The following is a 14,159-nucleotide window of genomic DNA, read 5'->3' as shown; positions in this document are numbered from 1 at the left end:
GACAGGGGCATATCATAGGCCCAGCAAAGACCCCGTGAAGATATTCCTTTTGGGCCTAGAAGTAACTTGAAAATAAAAAAATATATGTGATCCAGAATTGATCCAAATCAAACTAATGGCTGCTATAAAACATCACTGAGCTGGATTGATAAACTAGGCCTTAGCATTACCGACAACAGCTGCAAAGGTACTGATAAAAACATTCACAGAAGATACCAGTCTGGCGCTGGGCATATGGTGGAGACTGGCAAGACTGGGAATTAACGGACAAAACAAAGTGTGTGTTCAACGCTGTGCTTGTATTTCTGTGAGATAACCGTTCCCGAAACAGCTTTAATGTCTGTTGGGAACACTGGGAGGGTGTAAGGCTGTCGCGGTGACCGTATTACCGCCAGTCATGACCTCAGTCAAATTCCCTGTGACCGTTGGTAATCCCATCCAAAACTGCACAAATTAATGGCGCTGATGGTTAGCCTACCAAACTTGCTAATGGCCTGGTACTCAGCGCTCAATTGTCCCTCTAATCACTCTCTAAACACATCATGATCTGTCATTTTAGAGAATTTGGCAGTACGTCCTACCGACCTCAAAACCTCAGACTACATGTAACCACGCCAGCCCAGGACCTCCACGTCCGGCTTCTTCACCTGCAAGATCAACCCCCCCACACCCTCAGAGGATCCTGCAGATTAAGAAACCGGATGTGGAGGTCCTGGGCTGGCGTGATTACATGTGGTCTGCGGTTGTGAGGCCGGTAAGACGTACTGCCAAATTCTCTAAAACGACGTTGGAGGCGGCTTATGGTAGAGAAATGAACATTAAATCTCTGGCAACAACTCTGGTGGATATTCCTGCAGTCAGCATGCCAATTGCATGGTGTTGTGTGACTTTTATTATCCCCAGCACAAGGTGCAACTGGGTAATGATCATGCTGTTTACTCAGCTTCTTGATATGCCACACCTGTCAGGTGGATAGATTATCTTGACAAAGGATAACATACTCACTAATAGGGAGGGATCTTAACAAATTTGTGCACAAAATTAGAGCGGAATCAGCTTTTATTCCAGCTCATGAAACATGGGACCAACACTTTACATGTTGTGTTTATATTTTTGTTAAGTATACATTTAGTGAGAGACTGTCCCATTAGGTTGTAAGGGAGACCAGACTGTCTGTATAAGCCGTTAGACTAATTGAAAGTGAAGACAGAGGGCTGCTTCTTGAGCTTTCACAGCAATCGCACATAAACCACAGAGAATAGAATTCAAAATGAAGCATCATTGGATGAGGTCCCATGGTGAACAGACTTTTCTAAACTACAGAAGAACAATGACCATCCTCTATTGAACTTCAATCACATCATTAAACATGGTTATGTAAAACCTTAGGCTGCGCAATCTAATACTCATCCTGGGACAATACCCGAAGATAATGATTTGCCTCGCCAAATTTAAATAATGGGTTATAGCAAGCCATGGATATTTGCATGTATTGTTGTGTACACAGAAGGACAAGGACAATGCATCATTTAACAAAGGGAGGATTAACTTTTAAAAACTAGGAAAGCCCTTGGTTCCACAGAGCACTGTGAGCAGTCCATGCCTTTGTGCAACAACCCCAGCGGAACAGCCATGGCCTGATAACACAGTGGGCACAAAGATCAAAGCGGTTACAGCATGAACATGCTGATACATCACTGTGTCCTTAGACCACCAACACGCCAACTCTGCATTAGGTAGCTAGTTATGGTCGTGAGAGAATGCTAGCTAGAGACCCCAACAGCTTCATAACAACCAAGTAGCGCTTTTGTTCATTACCAAGCCCCCTAACACAGCATTAACAAGAAAATGGCCTAAGGAGCTTCAGCGTTAGTGAAAAGGAGAGGGTGCCCTGCGGTGGAGGCAGGCTTTGTAAAGTAATGTCTGAGCAGAATCCTCAGAGAGAAGAGAAGAGAAAGGCTCAGCATAGGAACGGAGAGGCCAAAAGCAAGCTTATAGGGCACCCTCCATAGGCCCTAAACGTTAATGATGAGAAGGCCAAAAACATTTATCTCACTGCAGAGTATGCATTCTGGAACAGGCCTAGAGTAGAGAGACAGACAAAATACAGTAGAGGGAATAGAGCAGTGTTCACCAACCTTGTCTGAGTCAAGATCACTTTCGCAGTCTAAAAGCAAGCCGAGATCTACCGCTCAGATTTGTTTTAAACATTACTTTAATTTAACATTAATCTAATAAAAACAGTTCTGTAGGAATGAGGTTTGGGCAGTAGGCCTAATACATTATCACAGCATATTGGCTATATGCCTGGCCTGACACTATTGTTCTTCTCAGACCACATTATATTTCAAAAACGCAAGCTTTGATAACAAAATAGATCAGTTGGTGTAGTAATTGCGAGGCACAGCTGAGCATAAATTGAAATAATTAGCAAATAATTTGCTTTGTATTTTACTGGACTGATGGTTCCTGCATCTGATGGTCATGGTGCTTTCAAGACAACTGGGAACTCCCCCCAAAAAAGGACAAATGACGAATGTCTTCCACCTGAAGGCAAAACTCGAATCGCAACGCATCTGCATCTGCACAAATGTTATTCCTATGACCAGAGAAAGCTATATATTCCTCTATATTAAAATAGACACGACGAGCTGCTACTAATAATAAAAATGCAGGCCTATCGATACACTTGGCTACTAATTCATTGCAGCTGCAGCGTGACTGGCCATAGTACCACTCGCACTGCAGCGAATTAGTAGCCAAGTGTATCAACAGGCGCGTATTATGGTTTGTAATAGCGTTGAATAAAAAGTGTTGACAGTTCTGAATAAAAACTTAAGTATGAACTCAAACAGCAGCTCTTTACTGTATTCTTTGACAGTCTCTCTCTGGTCATGGTTTTTAAAAGTTATGAAATCTCATGTAGGCTAGTATCAAAGTTTGATGGAAGCTGTAGCCACGGTGATATGAGCTATCCGATTGGCCAGCACAGGGCTTCTGAATCAAGTGCACCTATCGCCAACTGCGCAACACAAAACAACGAAAGGAAAGGAATGGTGCGCAAGCCTTTATCGTTGGGTTTTCTACAGAAATGTTTGGTGATCGACTAGGAATGCCTTGAAGATCGAGCAGTCGATCATGATAGACCGGCTGATGACCACTGGAATAGAGTATAAGCTCTAATGGAAACGCTATGACATCATGTGAAAAGATGTGTTGCAGCAGATGCCGAACAGTCCATGTTCATCCATTTAGAAAGCAAAGTCCTCCAGAGCTACTGCAGATCCCATCCAAAGTAGAGAGATTCAGTGTTAAATACAGAGATCCAACTAATTAGAGTAAATGGACTGGAGACATTTATCCCATTGTCTGGTAACCTTTGTCGTTCTGTAATGTCTAAAATTCCCCTCTGCAATCACTGCCATTTGGCATAAGATATCTCTTATCTGAATGTGATAAACCAGGCAGATAAAGGTTAGAGCAAGACGTGTCAATCTCCTGTGTGGGCCACCATACAAGACGTCCGACGAGATTAATGTGTCAAAAGAAAGAGAATACAAAATGGAGTCAAGCTCCTGCCATGTAGAGTTCCCTCCTCTGGGTGTGTTGGTGTGGAGGTCAGCTGTCAGAATACATCAGATTAGCATTAGAGTAGGAAATTGGAGTCTTCACTGAACAACACCAGGCAGAGAGACAAGGCATGAAGGTGTAGCTCAGTTGGTAGAGCATGGCGTTTGCAACGACAGGGTTGTGGGTTCGATTCCCACGGGGGGCCAGTATGAAAACATTTATGCACTCAATAACTGTCAATCGCTCTGGATAAGAGCGCCTGCTAAATGACTCAAATGTAAAAATGTAAATGTATTAATTAGGGCTGGAAATTGCCAGGGACCTGAATATACAATATTTTCATGATACTTAGGTGCCGATATGTATTGCAAGTTTATAAATTGCTTGGCTGATGAGACAGAGTAAATAGTCATTTTAAAGTCAGAGATTTAGCTGGTGGTAACTTGTGGAATAGACACTGGCTGGAATGCGGTTTTAACCAATCAGCATTCAGGATTAAACCCACCCGTTGTATAATTGTCTGTAAAGGAATGCCGCTTCTGAAGCGGGACTAACGTCCATCACTAGGCGACCAGAATTGTCAATCAAATAATCTCAATCTGCCTGCACGCAGCCTGCCTGCCTGTGCGCAGGTCACTCTCCTAAAAAAGTACTTTAAAGTTAGTTAAATACCGTGACTTACCAAGACATTTAGTAGAAAGAAAACACGTCTTCCGCTAGGAATCGACTCCTAAGATTCAGTATCTTTGGAACGGAAGAGACCGATTAGTTGACATATTTCCGAGAACACAAACACTCACAGCTTTCAAAGCGAGCTAGCGAAGGACGGTGAGAGAGGGGAGGGACACAGTGTAGGCAGGTTGGCCACCATGCAGACAGAACCGTGCAATATGCCTATCTATCAGCAATCAAAAGCTGTATCCCACGATGGAATGCTATATTTTGCAATTTCTTGGCTTGCAATGTCTCGCAACTTCAGTAAAGCAGGGCCTATCATCAATGAATAGGCTAGGATATTCTACACACAACAGACCGAAGACTGAACACACACTCGCATCATTAGAGAAGAGAAAGAGCAGGCGAGCCAGCTGCACTATGATTTTAATTTTGTGGGGGGAAAATAAAAAAAGTCAACATTAAGGATCCTAATTTCGTTTAAACATTTTAAACGTTTAAATGTTCACACCCCTAATTCTCACACACACAATCATGTCGTATCGAACCAAATCACATCGATTCGTTCCACTAATCAAATCGCACCGAATCATTTCAAACTAAAAGTATCGTTCCTGTATCGGATCCCATGTATGGAGATGCGTATCGAATTGTGCTTGTAAGAAGAGATGCACATCCCTACAGACTACGCTAGACCAGGCGAGACCAGACCAGGGCCTGTATCCACAAAGTGTCTCAGAATAGAAAATTGGTCGTAAGTGCTGAGAAGAGACACATTTTACTCCTACCTTTATGGGTTAAAATAAATATAGTCATAAGAGTCCCACCTAGTGGACAGATATTTAGGACACCTTATGAGCTGTCCTAACCAGCTAAGTTACCAGCAGGTGTCTTGATAAAAGAAAAATGCAGCGAGCCAGTGGTTCCTGCACCACATGCAGTTGTTGGAGTTGTTAAAATAATGTTTTGATATTTCTATATGATCAATCCATAAATAATCTAGATCTACATGCAACAGTATATTTTGTGCCTTTGACAATGATTTTAAATGAGGCCTATTTCACATGATTTGCCTAAATACTTGTAACCACTAGGCTAACAAATAAACACATTTTTATTTTTATTATTTAATTACCTACATCACGTTGTTAAAAAAGATGACTAAATTGGGCATGCCTATAAATTGGGCAATTGAAGGCATCTAGTGCTTACGCTAACTTTGATTGTGTTCGATGAAAATGATAGACCTTTCAAATGTTGTATGCAACATTATCGGCAAGTGACTTGATGCCTACTGTGCCAAAGTGATTTAGTTGTTAAATGGGAGTGACGAGTGTGTTGATATAACAGTAATAGTCAAAATTCTGCTTTTAACAAACATCAGAATTGAAAAAAAAAAGGTTATGCATGACAACATATTAGGCAATAAGTGAAGGCAAAGTGTGTCAGATGAAAATTATATCAAATGTTTTACCATTGCAACATTTGAAGTACAGTCACATTCACCATGGTTGTCTGAAGCGTGCTATAGAGGTCACAGCTGGCAACGCCTCATTGCAATTGGTTATTCCCCATCATTTGCAACAATGTCAATGAGCGTCATCACCATCTTTCCTTTACAGTACCTCAAACTGTCATGATTTTCAGCTGAGATAAACATTTATGAGTTGATTTTACTCCTGGCTTAGAGTTTGTCTGGACAGTATCTTTACATCATCCTAAAACCAACACTGAGCTGAGAGATGTTTTTGTCTTAAAACAATAACTGCATGTACATGAATGCATGAGGAGTGAGGACAGGCTTGGAAGTGGTGCTCCGCCTGTATTCATGTTGGTATGAAAGGGTTGAAGAAGTTCAGGCTTTGATATTGTGTGCCAATTTGTTTTCACCACTGACTTCACTTGAGACCCTTATTCCTTTTACACTTCACCTTACAGGAATCATATGGGATGAGTCAGGCGTTACATTCAGGCAAAGCCACAAACAGTACTGTATACTTAATATAACCTACGCCAAGAATTTCTAATACTTTTTTTTTTTTTCATACCCCCCGTGGGAATCGAATCCACAACCCTGGCGTTGCAAACGCCATGCTCTACCAACTGAGCTACATCCCTGCCGGCCATTCCCTCCCCTACCCTGGACGACGCACAATTGGCCCAGCGTCGTCCAGGGTAGGGGAGGGAATGGCCAGCAGGGATGTAGCTCAGTTGGTAGAGCATGGCGTTTGCAACGCCAGGGTTGTGGGTTCGATTCCCACGGGGGGTATGAAATATAAAATAATTATGTATGTACTCACTAACTAAGTCGCTCTGGATAAGAGTGTTTTCTAAATGACTAAAATGTAAAATGTATAAAAACATGATCTGCCAGAGATGACACTTTACTTATTTTTCTGCATATGAAATATGATATAAACACTGACAAATAGCTTATGTAAATGTGAGGCGAAAAGAGAGGGGGGACAATTCAATATCCAACCAAACACCAGTGCTAACATGCAAACTGCAAACAGGAGCGACAACTCTGGGGAATCACATTAATTCATACCAGTTATTGCCACCGCACTACTGAATACGTCTGACATTTTAAAAACAGAATTAAAATCCCAAGGTCTATTTCTTCTATTAATAAATGCATTCCCTAAAATGAGGCCTACTAACAGAGGCGCTTCCCTCCTAAACCGACGTGCGGCTTGTCATATGACTAATGAGAAGGAGCTGTCACCGGTCGTGAAATTGATTACATCTGTGGAAAACCTCGTTAAGAGAAGTGTCACACTTTCAATTAAGCCAGAATAGGCAAGTGGGAGAAGGATGAGAGGAGAGAGGGCGAGAGATGAAAGGAGGGAGTGACGGATGTGGCTGTTCCTTAACGCACCTCGCCGATGGAAGGAGGGAAGCAGAGTTTAGAGCACTGAGCTAATTTCACGGAGGTTTCCTGAGGTCATTAAGTAGGGGATGGGGTGTTAACACTGAATAAGGACACCCTTTCTGAGGACATCAAAGGTCCTTCTGCATGTATAGTTGATAGAAGGGTTAGTAGGTGGATCAACCTAGAGCAGCAGCAACATCGCTCATCTTTATGTACTGTCTAGTCTAGGTCCCACAAGAGACCAATTTCCATTAGAAACCATTTTAATCAGGACAGACATTATATTGGTGTCAACGCGGGCACATCATCACCATTGGGGACAGCCATTCTGGGGACACTGAGGTGTGTACAGGGAGAAAGGGGGTGAGAGGCTAATCAGCTGATGTTAATAGAGATATTAAAGCCATCTGCCTGGGAGACAGTTTGATGGGCGTTCGGGAGCTTAAATAAGCTTCATAACTAAATGAGCCCGTGGGGATGACGAGGCTGTGAATGGATGACGACTGACTGGGAGTGTCATCCCATTCCCAACATGCTGTAAGAGCAGGATCGGGAGGCATAGCCACAGAGATACAAACATGTAGACATGTTACATCATATGCCTGTCTCTTCATGCTTTTCTACATGACTGAGAACATAAAAAAGGTACCCAGCGGAAAAATGGGATGTTACAAAAAAAATACCATTATTCACAAGAAGGCCTATTTTAGCTACATTTATTCAAAAACCTCTCTTTTTATGTTGTTTGTGAGAATGTATTGGGACTGAAAGTCTATGGAGCTGCTTTAGACCTGGTTGCTGACACACAAATCTGGGCAGTAGCTACAGCTGCCAGGTTTGACAAGAGGGAGAGGTTATTTACAGCATGGAATTCATAAAACATGAGACTTCTGTATGTGAGTTAATGCTGGGACCACACTTTGCTATTAGGTCTACTCATCGCTATTCAATAGCAACTACAGCACACCCCACTCAAGACTATCAGACTAAGACTACATGGATAGACAATGCCATTTGCAACTGTCCTCAAGAGCCCATCTAGATAGATTGACAGATTGATCTAAGACTGTATTAGGACTGAAAGTAAGGTGGTACGGTGCAGTACGGCGTCCCGGAAAAATAAATAGTGGGGGTACGCCATACCGGTAAAACATCAGTAATCATCACAGTAATTAAAACAAAATGTCAAGAAAACTGTAGGCTATTATACCACTTTTTATCATTACCGCATGTAGAGGCATGAAAAATGAGCGTATGGACTTGAGAACGGGTGGACAGTATCCCGTGGACAGTATCCATATATCCCTGGAGTTATAGCGTGAGCCTATGCCAATCTTCCCCAAACTACACTAATGTTTACACCCACCTGACTCCCTACAGCACTGAATCAATCCCTTCTCTTCAATCCCTTCTCTGTACTCGGTCTTCACACCACGGGCCTGGAGATTTACTACTGACCACAAGTCACCCAGCCACTAGCCCCACACTCAATCAAGCACCAGTGAATTCAACATCATGATTCCTCTGGCCTTGAAGCAACAAGTTATACTACGGAGACACATAGCTATAGGATTACATTTTCCAAAAAAGAAAACTACATAATACTGTTTTCATTTTCTGAGATCATACCTTTCATAACAAAGACATTTAGCATTTAGTACATGCTCTTAACCAGAATAACTTACAATAAGTGTATGTCAATATGGAAATGAAACAATTCGTTTTTACTGCTTCTGCCTACTTCCACAGAATGATGATGGATGTGCTTTTTAGGGTTGCCAACGTGTGTTCGTGGCTATGGCTGTTAGGCTTGGGTGGTCTACTGTATGTGCTGTATACCGGGGTATTTGGAAATAGCCAAGGGATGGTTTTTCAATACCGTTGAAACTATTTATTTGAAGTTTTTCAATACATTTTAATATTTGTAGCTACTTTAAGTAAATACCTGCAGTCAACTTGTGTAATAGGTTAGGAGATAAGGCAGATCGCATTCTTCATTTCACCGGTCACATTATTTTACATTATGAAGCTTACCATAGTTCCCCAGAACAGTTGAGCCAGTCATGTATTTGTTTGTAAATAGTACAATGGGAGAAAGCGGCAGCAGGTGAGTCCAGCTGTGTATTGACAGTGGACAAATCTTATTTTCAAGTCAACTGTGTTTTGCTTCAACAGAGTGATCAGGGACATGCATCTATAGGTTTTCCTTCACAGAAAATACATTAGTGCAACACATTCGGCAGAAAATGGCTTCATTTTCATCAGATGACAACAGAAGTGCAACACTATTTGGCTGGCAGCCACACAAGTAAATGAGCTTCCAATGAAAAAGTAAGGTCTTTTTAGCAAGAACGATGCATGACCATCATATTTATAATGTTTATCATAGAAAGAATGTAGCCAGCTACATTTCCTAATGTTTTGCTTAAAGTTAATCTTGCATTTTACCTGAGAAAAGTAGGCTGGCTACACAGAGAAAAGTACAGGAGAAAAGTAGCTAGTCAGAGCACTTTCTGCTGATAGAAAGCCAATTCCTGAGTGGAGAAGTGCAACTGTCTGAAGCACGAAATTAGTCTGATGCTGAGCAGAAATTACAATAACAAGTATTTTACATCTGCGTTTACAAAACGCAGCAAGACATTTCTTATGCATTTTATATATTTTTTCCCTGTGTGAAAAACGCAGAATTCTGTATTATGAGACCCTTAATATAAAATATAAGCTAGTTAATATAAGTGGCTGAATGAATAAGATGACGGGGCATTCTATTGTTTTCGATTTCTGCAATGTTTGAGAAGTCAAAGCCCGTCTTCTCCTCTCCCTTCATCTCCGAGCAGAGCAGTCAGGCCCGTTGCCCTAGCGACACCAGACTCCACACAGACACAGCGTGTACACATGCTGCTCCAGAGACAGTACTGTTCTTCCTTCAGACAAGCATGCATCAAAACTTAATTAATTTGCACAATGTCTCTCGTTCACATTTGCTTGTAAATGTCCAAACTCACCAAAAATGATATTCGGAAGTTCCTACACACACACACACACACACACACACACACATACAGTGGGGAGAACAAGTATTTGATTCACTGCTGATTTTGCAGGTTTTCCTACTTACAAAGCATGTAGAGGTCTGTATATTTTTTTTCATAGGTACACTTCAACTGTGAGAGACGGAATCTAAAACAAAAATCCAGACAATTACATTGTATGATTTTTAAGTAATTAATTTGCATTTTATTGCATGACATAAGTATTTGATACATCAGAAAAGCAGAACTTAATATTTGGTACAGAAACCAATTACAGAGATCATACGTTTCCTGTAGGTCTTGACCAGGTTTGCACACACTGCAGCAGGGATTTTGGCCCACTCCTCCATACAGACCTTCTCCAGATCCTTCAGGTTTCGGGGCTGTCGCTGGGCAATACGGACTTTCAGCTCCCTCCAAAGATTTTCTATTGGGTTCAGGTCTGGAGACTGGCTAGGCCACTCTAGGACCTTGAGATGCTTCTTACGGAGCCACTCAGTTGCCCTGGCTGTGTGTTTCGGGTCGTTGTCATGCTGGAAGACCCAGCCACGACCCATCTTCAATGCTCTTACTGAGGGAAGGAGGTTGTTGGCCAAGATCTCGCGATACATGGCCCCATCCATCCTCCTCTTAATACGGTGCAGTCGTCCTGTCCCCTTTGCAGAAAAGCATCCCTAAAGAATGATGTTTTCACCTCCATGCTTCACGGTTGGGATGGTGTTCTTGGGGTTGTACTCATCCTTCTTCCTCCAAACACGGCGAGTGGAGTTTAGACCAAAAAGCAAAATTTTTGTCTCATCAGACCACATGACCTTCTCCCATTCCTCCTCTGGATCATCCAGATGGTCATTGGCAAACTTCAGACATGCGCTGGCTTGAGCAGGGGGACCTTTCGTGCGCTGCAGGATTTTAATCCATGACGGCGTAGCGTGTTACTAATGGTTCTTTGAGACTGTGGTCCCAGCTCTCTTCAGGTCATTGACCAGGTCCTGCCGTGTAGTTCTGGGCTGATCGCTCACCTTCCTCGTGATCATTGATGCCCCACGAGGTGAGATCTTGCATGGAGCCCCAGACCGAGGGTGATTGACCGTCATCTTGAACTTCTTCCATTTTCTAATAATTGCGCCAACAGTTGTTGCCTTCTCACCAAGCTGCTTGCCTATTGACCTGTAGCCCATCCCAGCCTTGTGCAGGTCTACAATTTTATCCCTGATGTCCTTACACAGCTCTCTGGTCTTGGCCATTGTGGAGAGGTTGGAGTCTGTTTGATTGAGTGTGTGGACAGGTGTCTTTTATACAGGTAACGAGTTCAAACAGGTGCAGTTAATACAGGTAATGAGTGGAGAACAGGAGGGCTTCTTAAAGAGAAACTAACAGGTCTGTGAGAGCCGGAATTTTTACTGGTTGGTAGGTGATCAAATACTTATGTCATGCAATAAAATGCAAATTAATTACTAAAAAAATCATACAATGTGATTTTCTGGATTTTTGTTTTAGATTCCGTCTCTCACAGTTGAAGTGTACCTATGATAAAAATTACAGACCTCTACATGCTTTGTAAGTAGGAAAACCTGCAAATACTTGTTCTCCCCACTGTGTGTGTGTGTGTGTGTGTGTGTGTGTGTGTGTGTGTGTGTGTTATATATATATAAATACAACTTTATGAGCTGGATTACCGGATTTTGCCATTTGTTAGCATATTTAGCTAGCAGTCTCCATTGAAATTCACTATTACTTGTTGCATTCTGGTAATGCATTCTGGTAATGGACGCCCATTCTGATTTTTTTTTTTTGCTTGTTTGGTACCCCCTTGTGTACTAAGCCGGTAATACCGTATATCCCGGTATAAGAGAAGGACAGTATGAAGATGTGAAAATCTAGATACCACCCAACCCTATTTCTTGACGTTCACTCTGCAGTCTGCATGGTCAGATGGATGCATGAAGATGGTGACATGGTGATTTTCACAAGCATTCTATAATTACACTATTAGATTGTGTATCTTACGGTCTGCAAACTACTGACTGCTAATTTGTATTTTCTTAGCAAGTTGTTGCTAAAATAAATTGTGTTAGCTAATGCTAATCACTAGTTAGTTGGCTAGCTAATTTGCTAAATGTACTAAGAGTCCGAGCAAACATAGCCAGCTAATATAGCATGGTACTAGTGCTTGTGTAGGCATGTTGTTTGTGCAATGGTATCTTCTAAATCAGAGAGGAAATGTTACACCTGCCAGTGACTCTTAGCACACCATCTCATTCTCACAGTTTTCTCTCAGGGACAAAAACTCTGCAACTTCCTAACTCCAGCATTAGGCTCCCCTCCCCTTCTGGAGCCTAGCAGGCTAGGCTATGGGTCGTACACTGGCCCTACACACCTCTTTCCCTAGCCAAACCGATTGGTTGCTAGGGGTCATGGTTGCCAGGAGCCTTATGACACCGTGGGGGGTCAGCCAATCACAGGCAGTCATCTTGGGTCCCAGATCCCCAATTTCTGCTTCACCCTTTCAGTCTCCTTCAAGCTGTCACAGAGAGAGCAGCAAGCTCATCTCTGGCCTGCACAACAACAGCTGGACTCATATCTGGACATGGTGTGCGTGCACAAAGTGAGTTGTGTGACATTTGTATGCATATTCTTCGTAGTTAGCTGTTACCATTGTTGTATGCTGCCTCTGTGTATAGCTGTATTGTAATATGTGCATGTAGCAAATACATTTTCATACAGTCCTTCCCTTGTTAATAGCCTTGTTGCTCTATCAGTTTTAGTATTGTGTACAGTGCATTCATTACCTATTTTTGTTTGGAGTTGGATTAAACAGTATAAAACCATCAGAATGGAGAAAGCCGCATTGAAATCCCTTATAATTTGTGTTGCCACTCTAGGGTCATGAACTACTCCCACAATCATCCACAACTGCATCGTCAACATCGAAGTCATCCTCAACATCAATAATGTAAAACTCACCCAGGAGAGCTGACATGTTCTGGAAGATTCTCAGCAGCTCTGGGGTGATTGCCGGACTATTCTCCAACGTCACCAACCTGTAGGTTGATAGTGGGATGGAGAAGGGGAGAGAAAGGAGGGTGGAGAGAGAGAGAGGGAGACCGAGGGGGTATGAGGGGGTGGATGTGAAAGGGAGAAAGAGGACCAGAGTTAGCATCACAGAAGCATTTAAAGCTGCTGACCAGACGGTAACAGAGCCCTAGATTTACAGTTTACATTAGTAATTTAGCAGATGCTCTTATCCAGAGCGACTTAAAAGTAGTGAGTGCATACATTTTCATACTGGTCACCTGTGGGAATCGAACCCACAACCCTGGCGTTGCAAGCGCCATGCTCTACCAACTGAGCCACACGGGACAGAACAACAGATAACGCTACAAAAACTCTGTTTGAGATTCAGAATATGTACATATCTATGGCTGGAGAAGAAACGTCAATGTGTGGCTGAACCATAAAAGAAGAATCTGTCTGAATGAGTCGATCAAACTCAAACCACAAAAATGGTTCATCACAGTCAACTGAGTAAGTCTATTGAGAGCAACTCAAGCTCATTCTAGCACGTCACTGCAGATGTTCTGCCCTTTGAGATGAGACTTTAAAAGCCGACAATGTGCTTGTTCAAAGACCATGTTTAACTAGGCCGCCGTCATCGAAAGGCACAAAAGATGAGCCACACTAAGGCTTCAGCGGTCAAGCTTTTGCAAGCCAGACAGGCCTCCCACAATAGGATATTTTACTACAAAATGGCTCTGTAAGGAGAAGCATTTTGAAAAAATGTAAATGTCTTCTTTTCAGAGCTCTATTCGCACATGAAAATGGCCATTGTGTGTTACGCCTACTTTGAACTTATCGTCATCACCCATCAGAGAGGGCATGAATGAACATTCAAGAGAAAGAGAGTGATTGAAGGAAATAGAGAGAAGAATAGAGCCAGAAAGACAGGAGAGGGAAAGAACGCTAAATAGAGTGCGAGACAGCAGTTGAAAAAAGAGAAGCTGTTGACA

General features: G+C 42.3%; 1 protein-coding gene across 1 annotated transcript in view; it reads right to left on the bottom strand.

Moving 5' to 3' along the window:
• ipo11 (importin 11) overlaps positions 1-14,159 on the bottom strand; it is a gene marked incomplete at its 5' end in the record, with an annotated part of 149,279 nt that overhangs the window by 96,886 nt on the left and 38,234 nt on the right. The window contains 1 exon segment of the mRNA XM_045212406.1: positions 13,117-13,193. Coding sequence (XP_045068341.1) covers positions 13,117-13,193 — 77 coding nt within the window.

Source organism: Coregonus clupeaformis, unplaced genomic scaffold (genome assembly GCF_020615455.1).
Source record: "Coregonus clupeaformis isolate EN_2021a unplaced genomic scaffold, ASM2061545v1 scaf0011, whole genome shotgun sequence".
Taxonomy (NCBI): Eukaryota; Metazoa; Chordata; class Actinopteri; order Salmoniformes; family Salmonidae; genus Coregonus; species Coregonus clupeaformis.
This window is presented reverse-complemented; position numbering and strand designations above follow the sequence as displayed.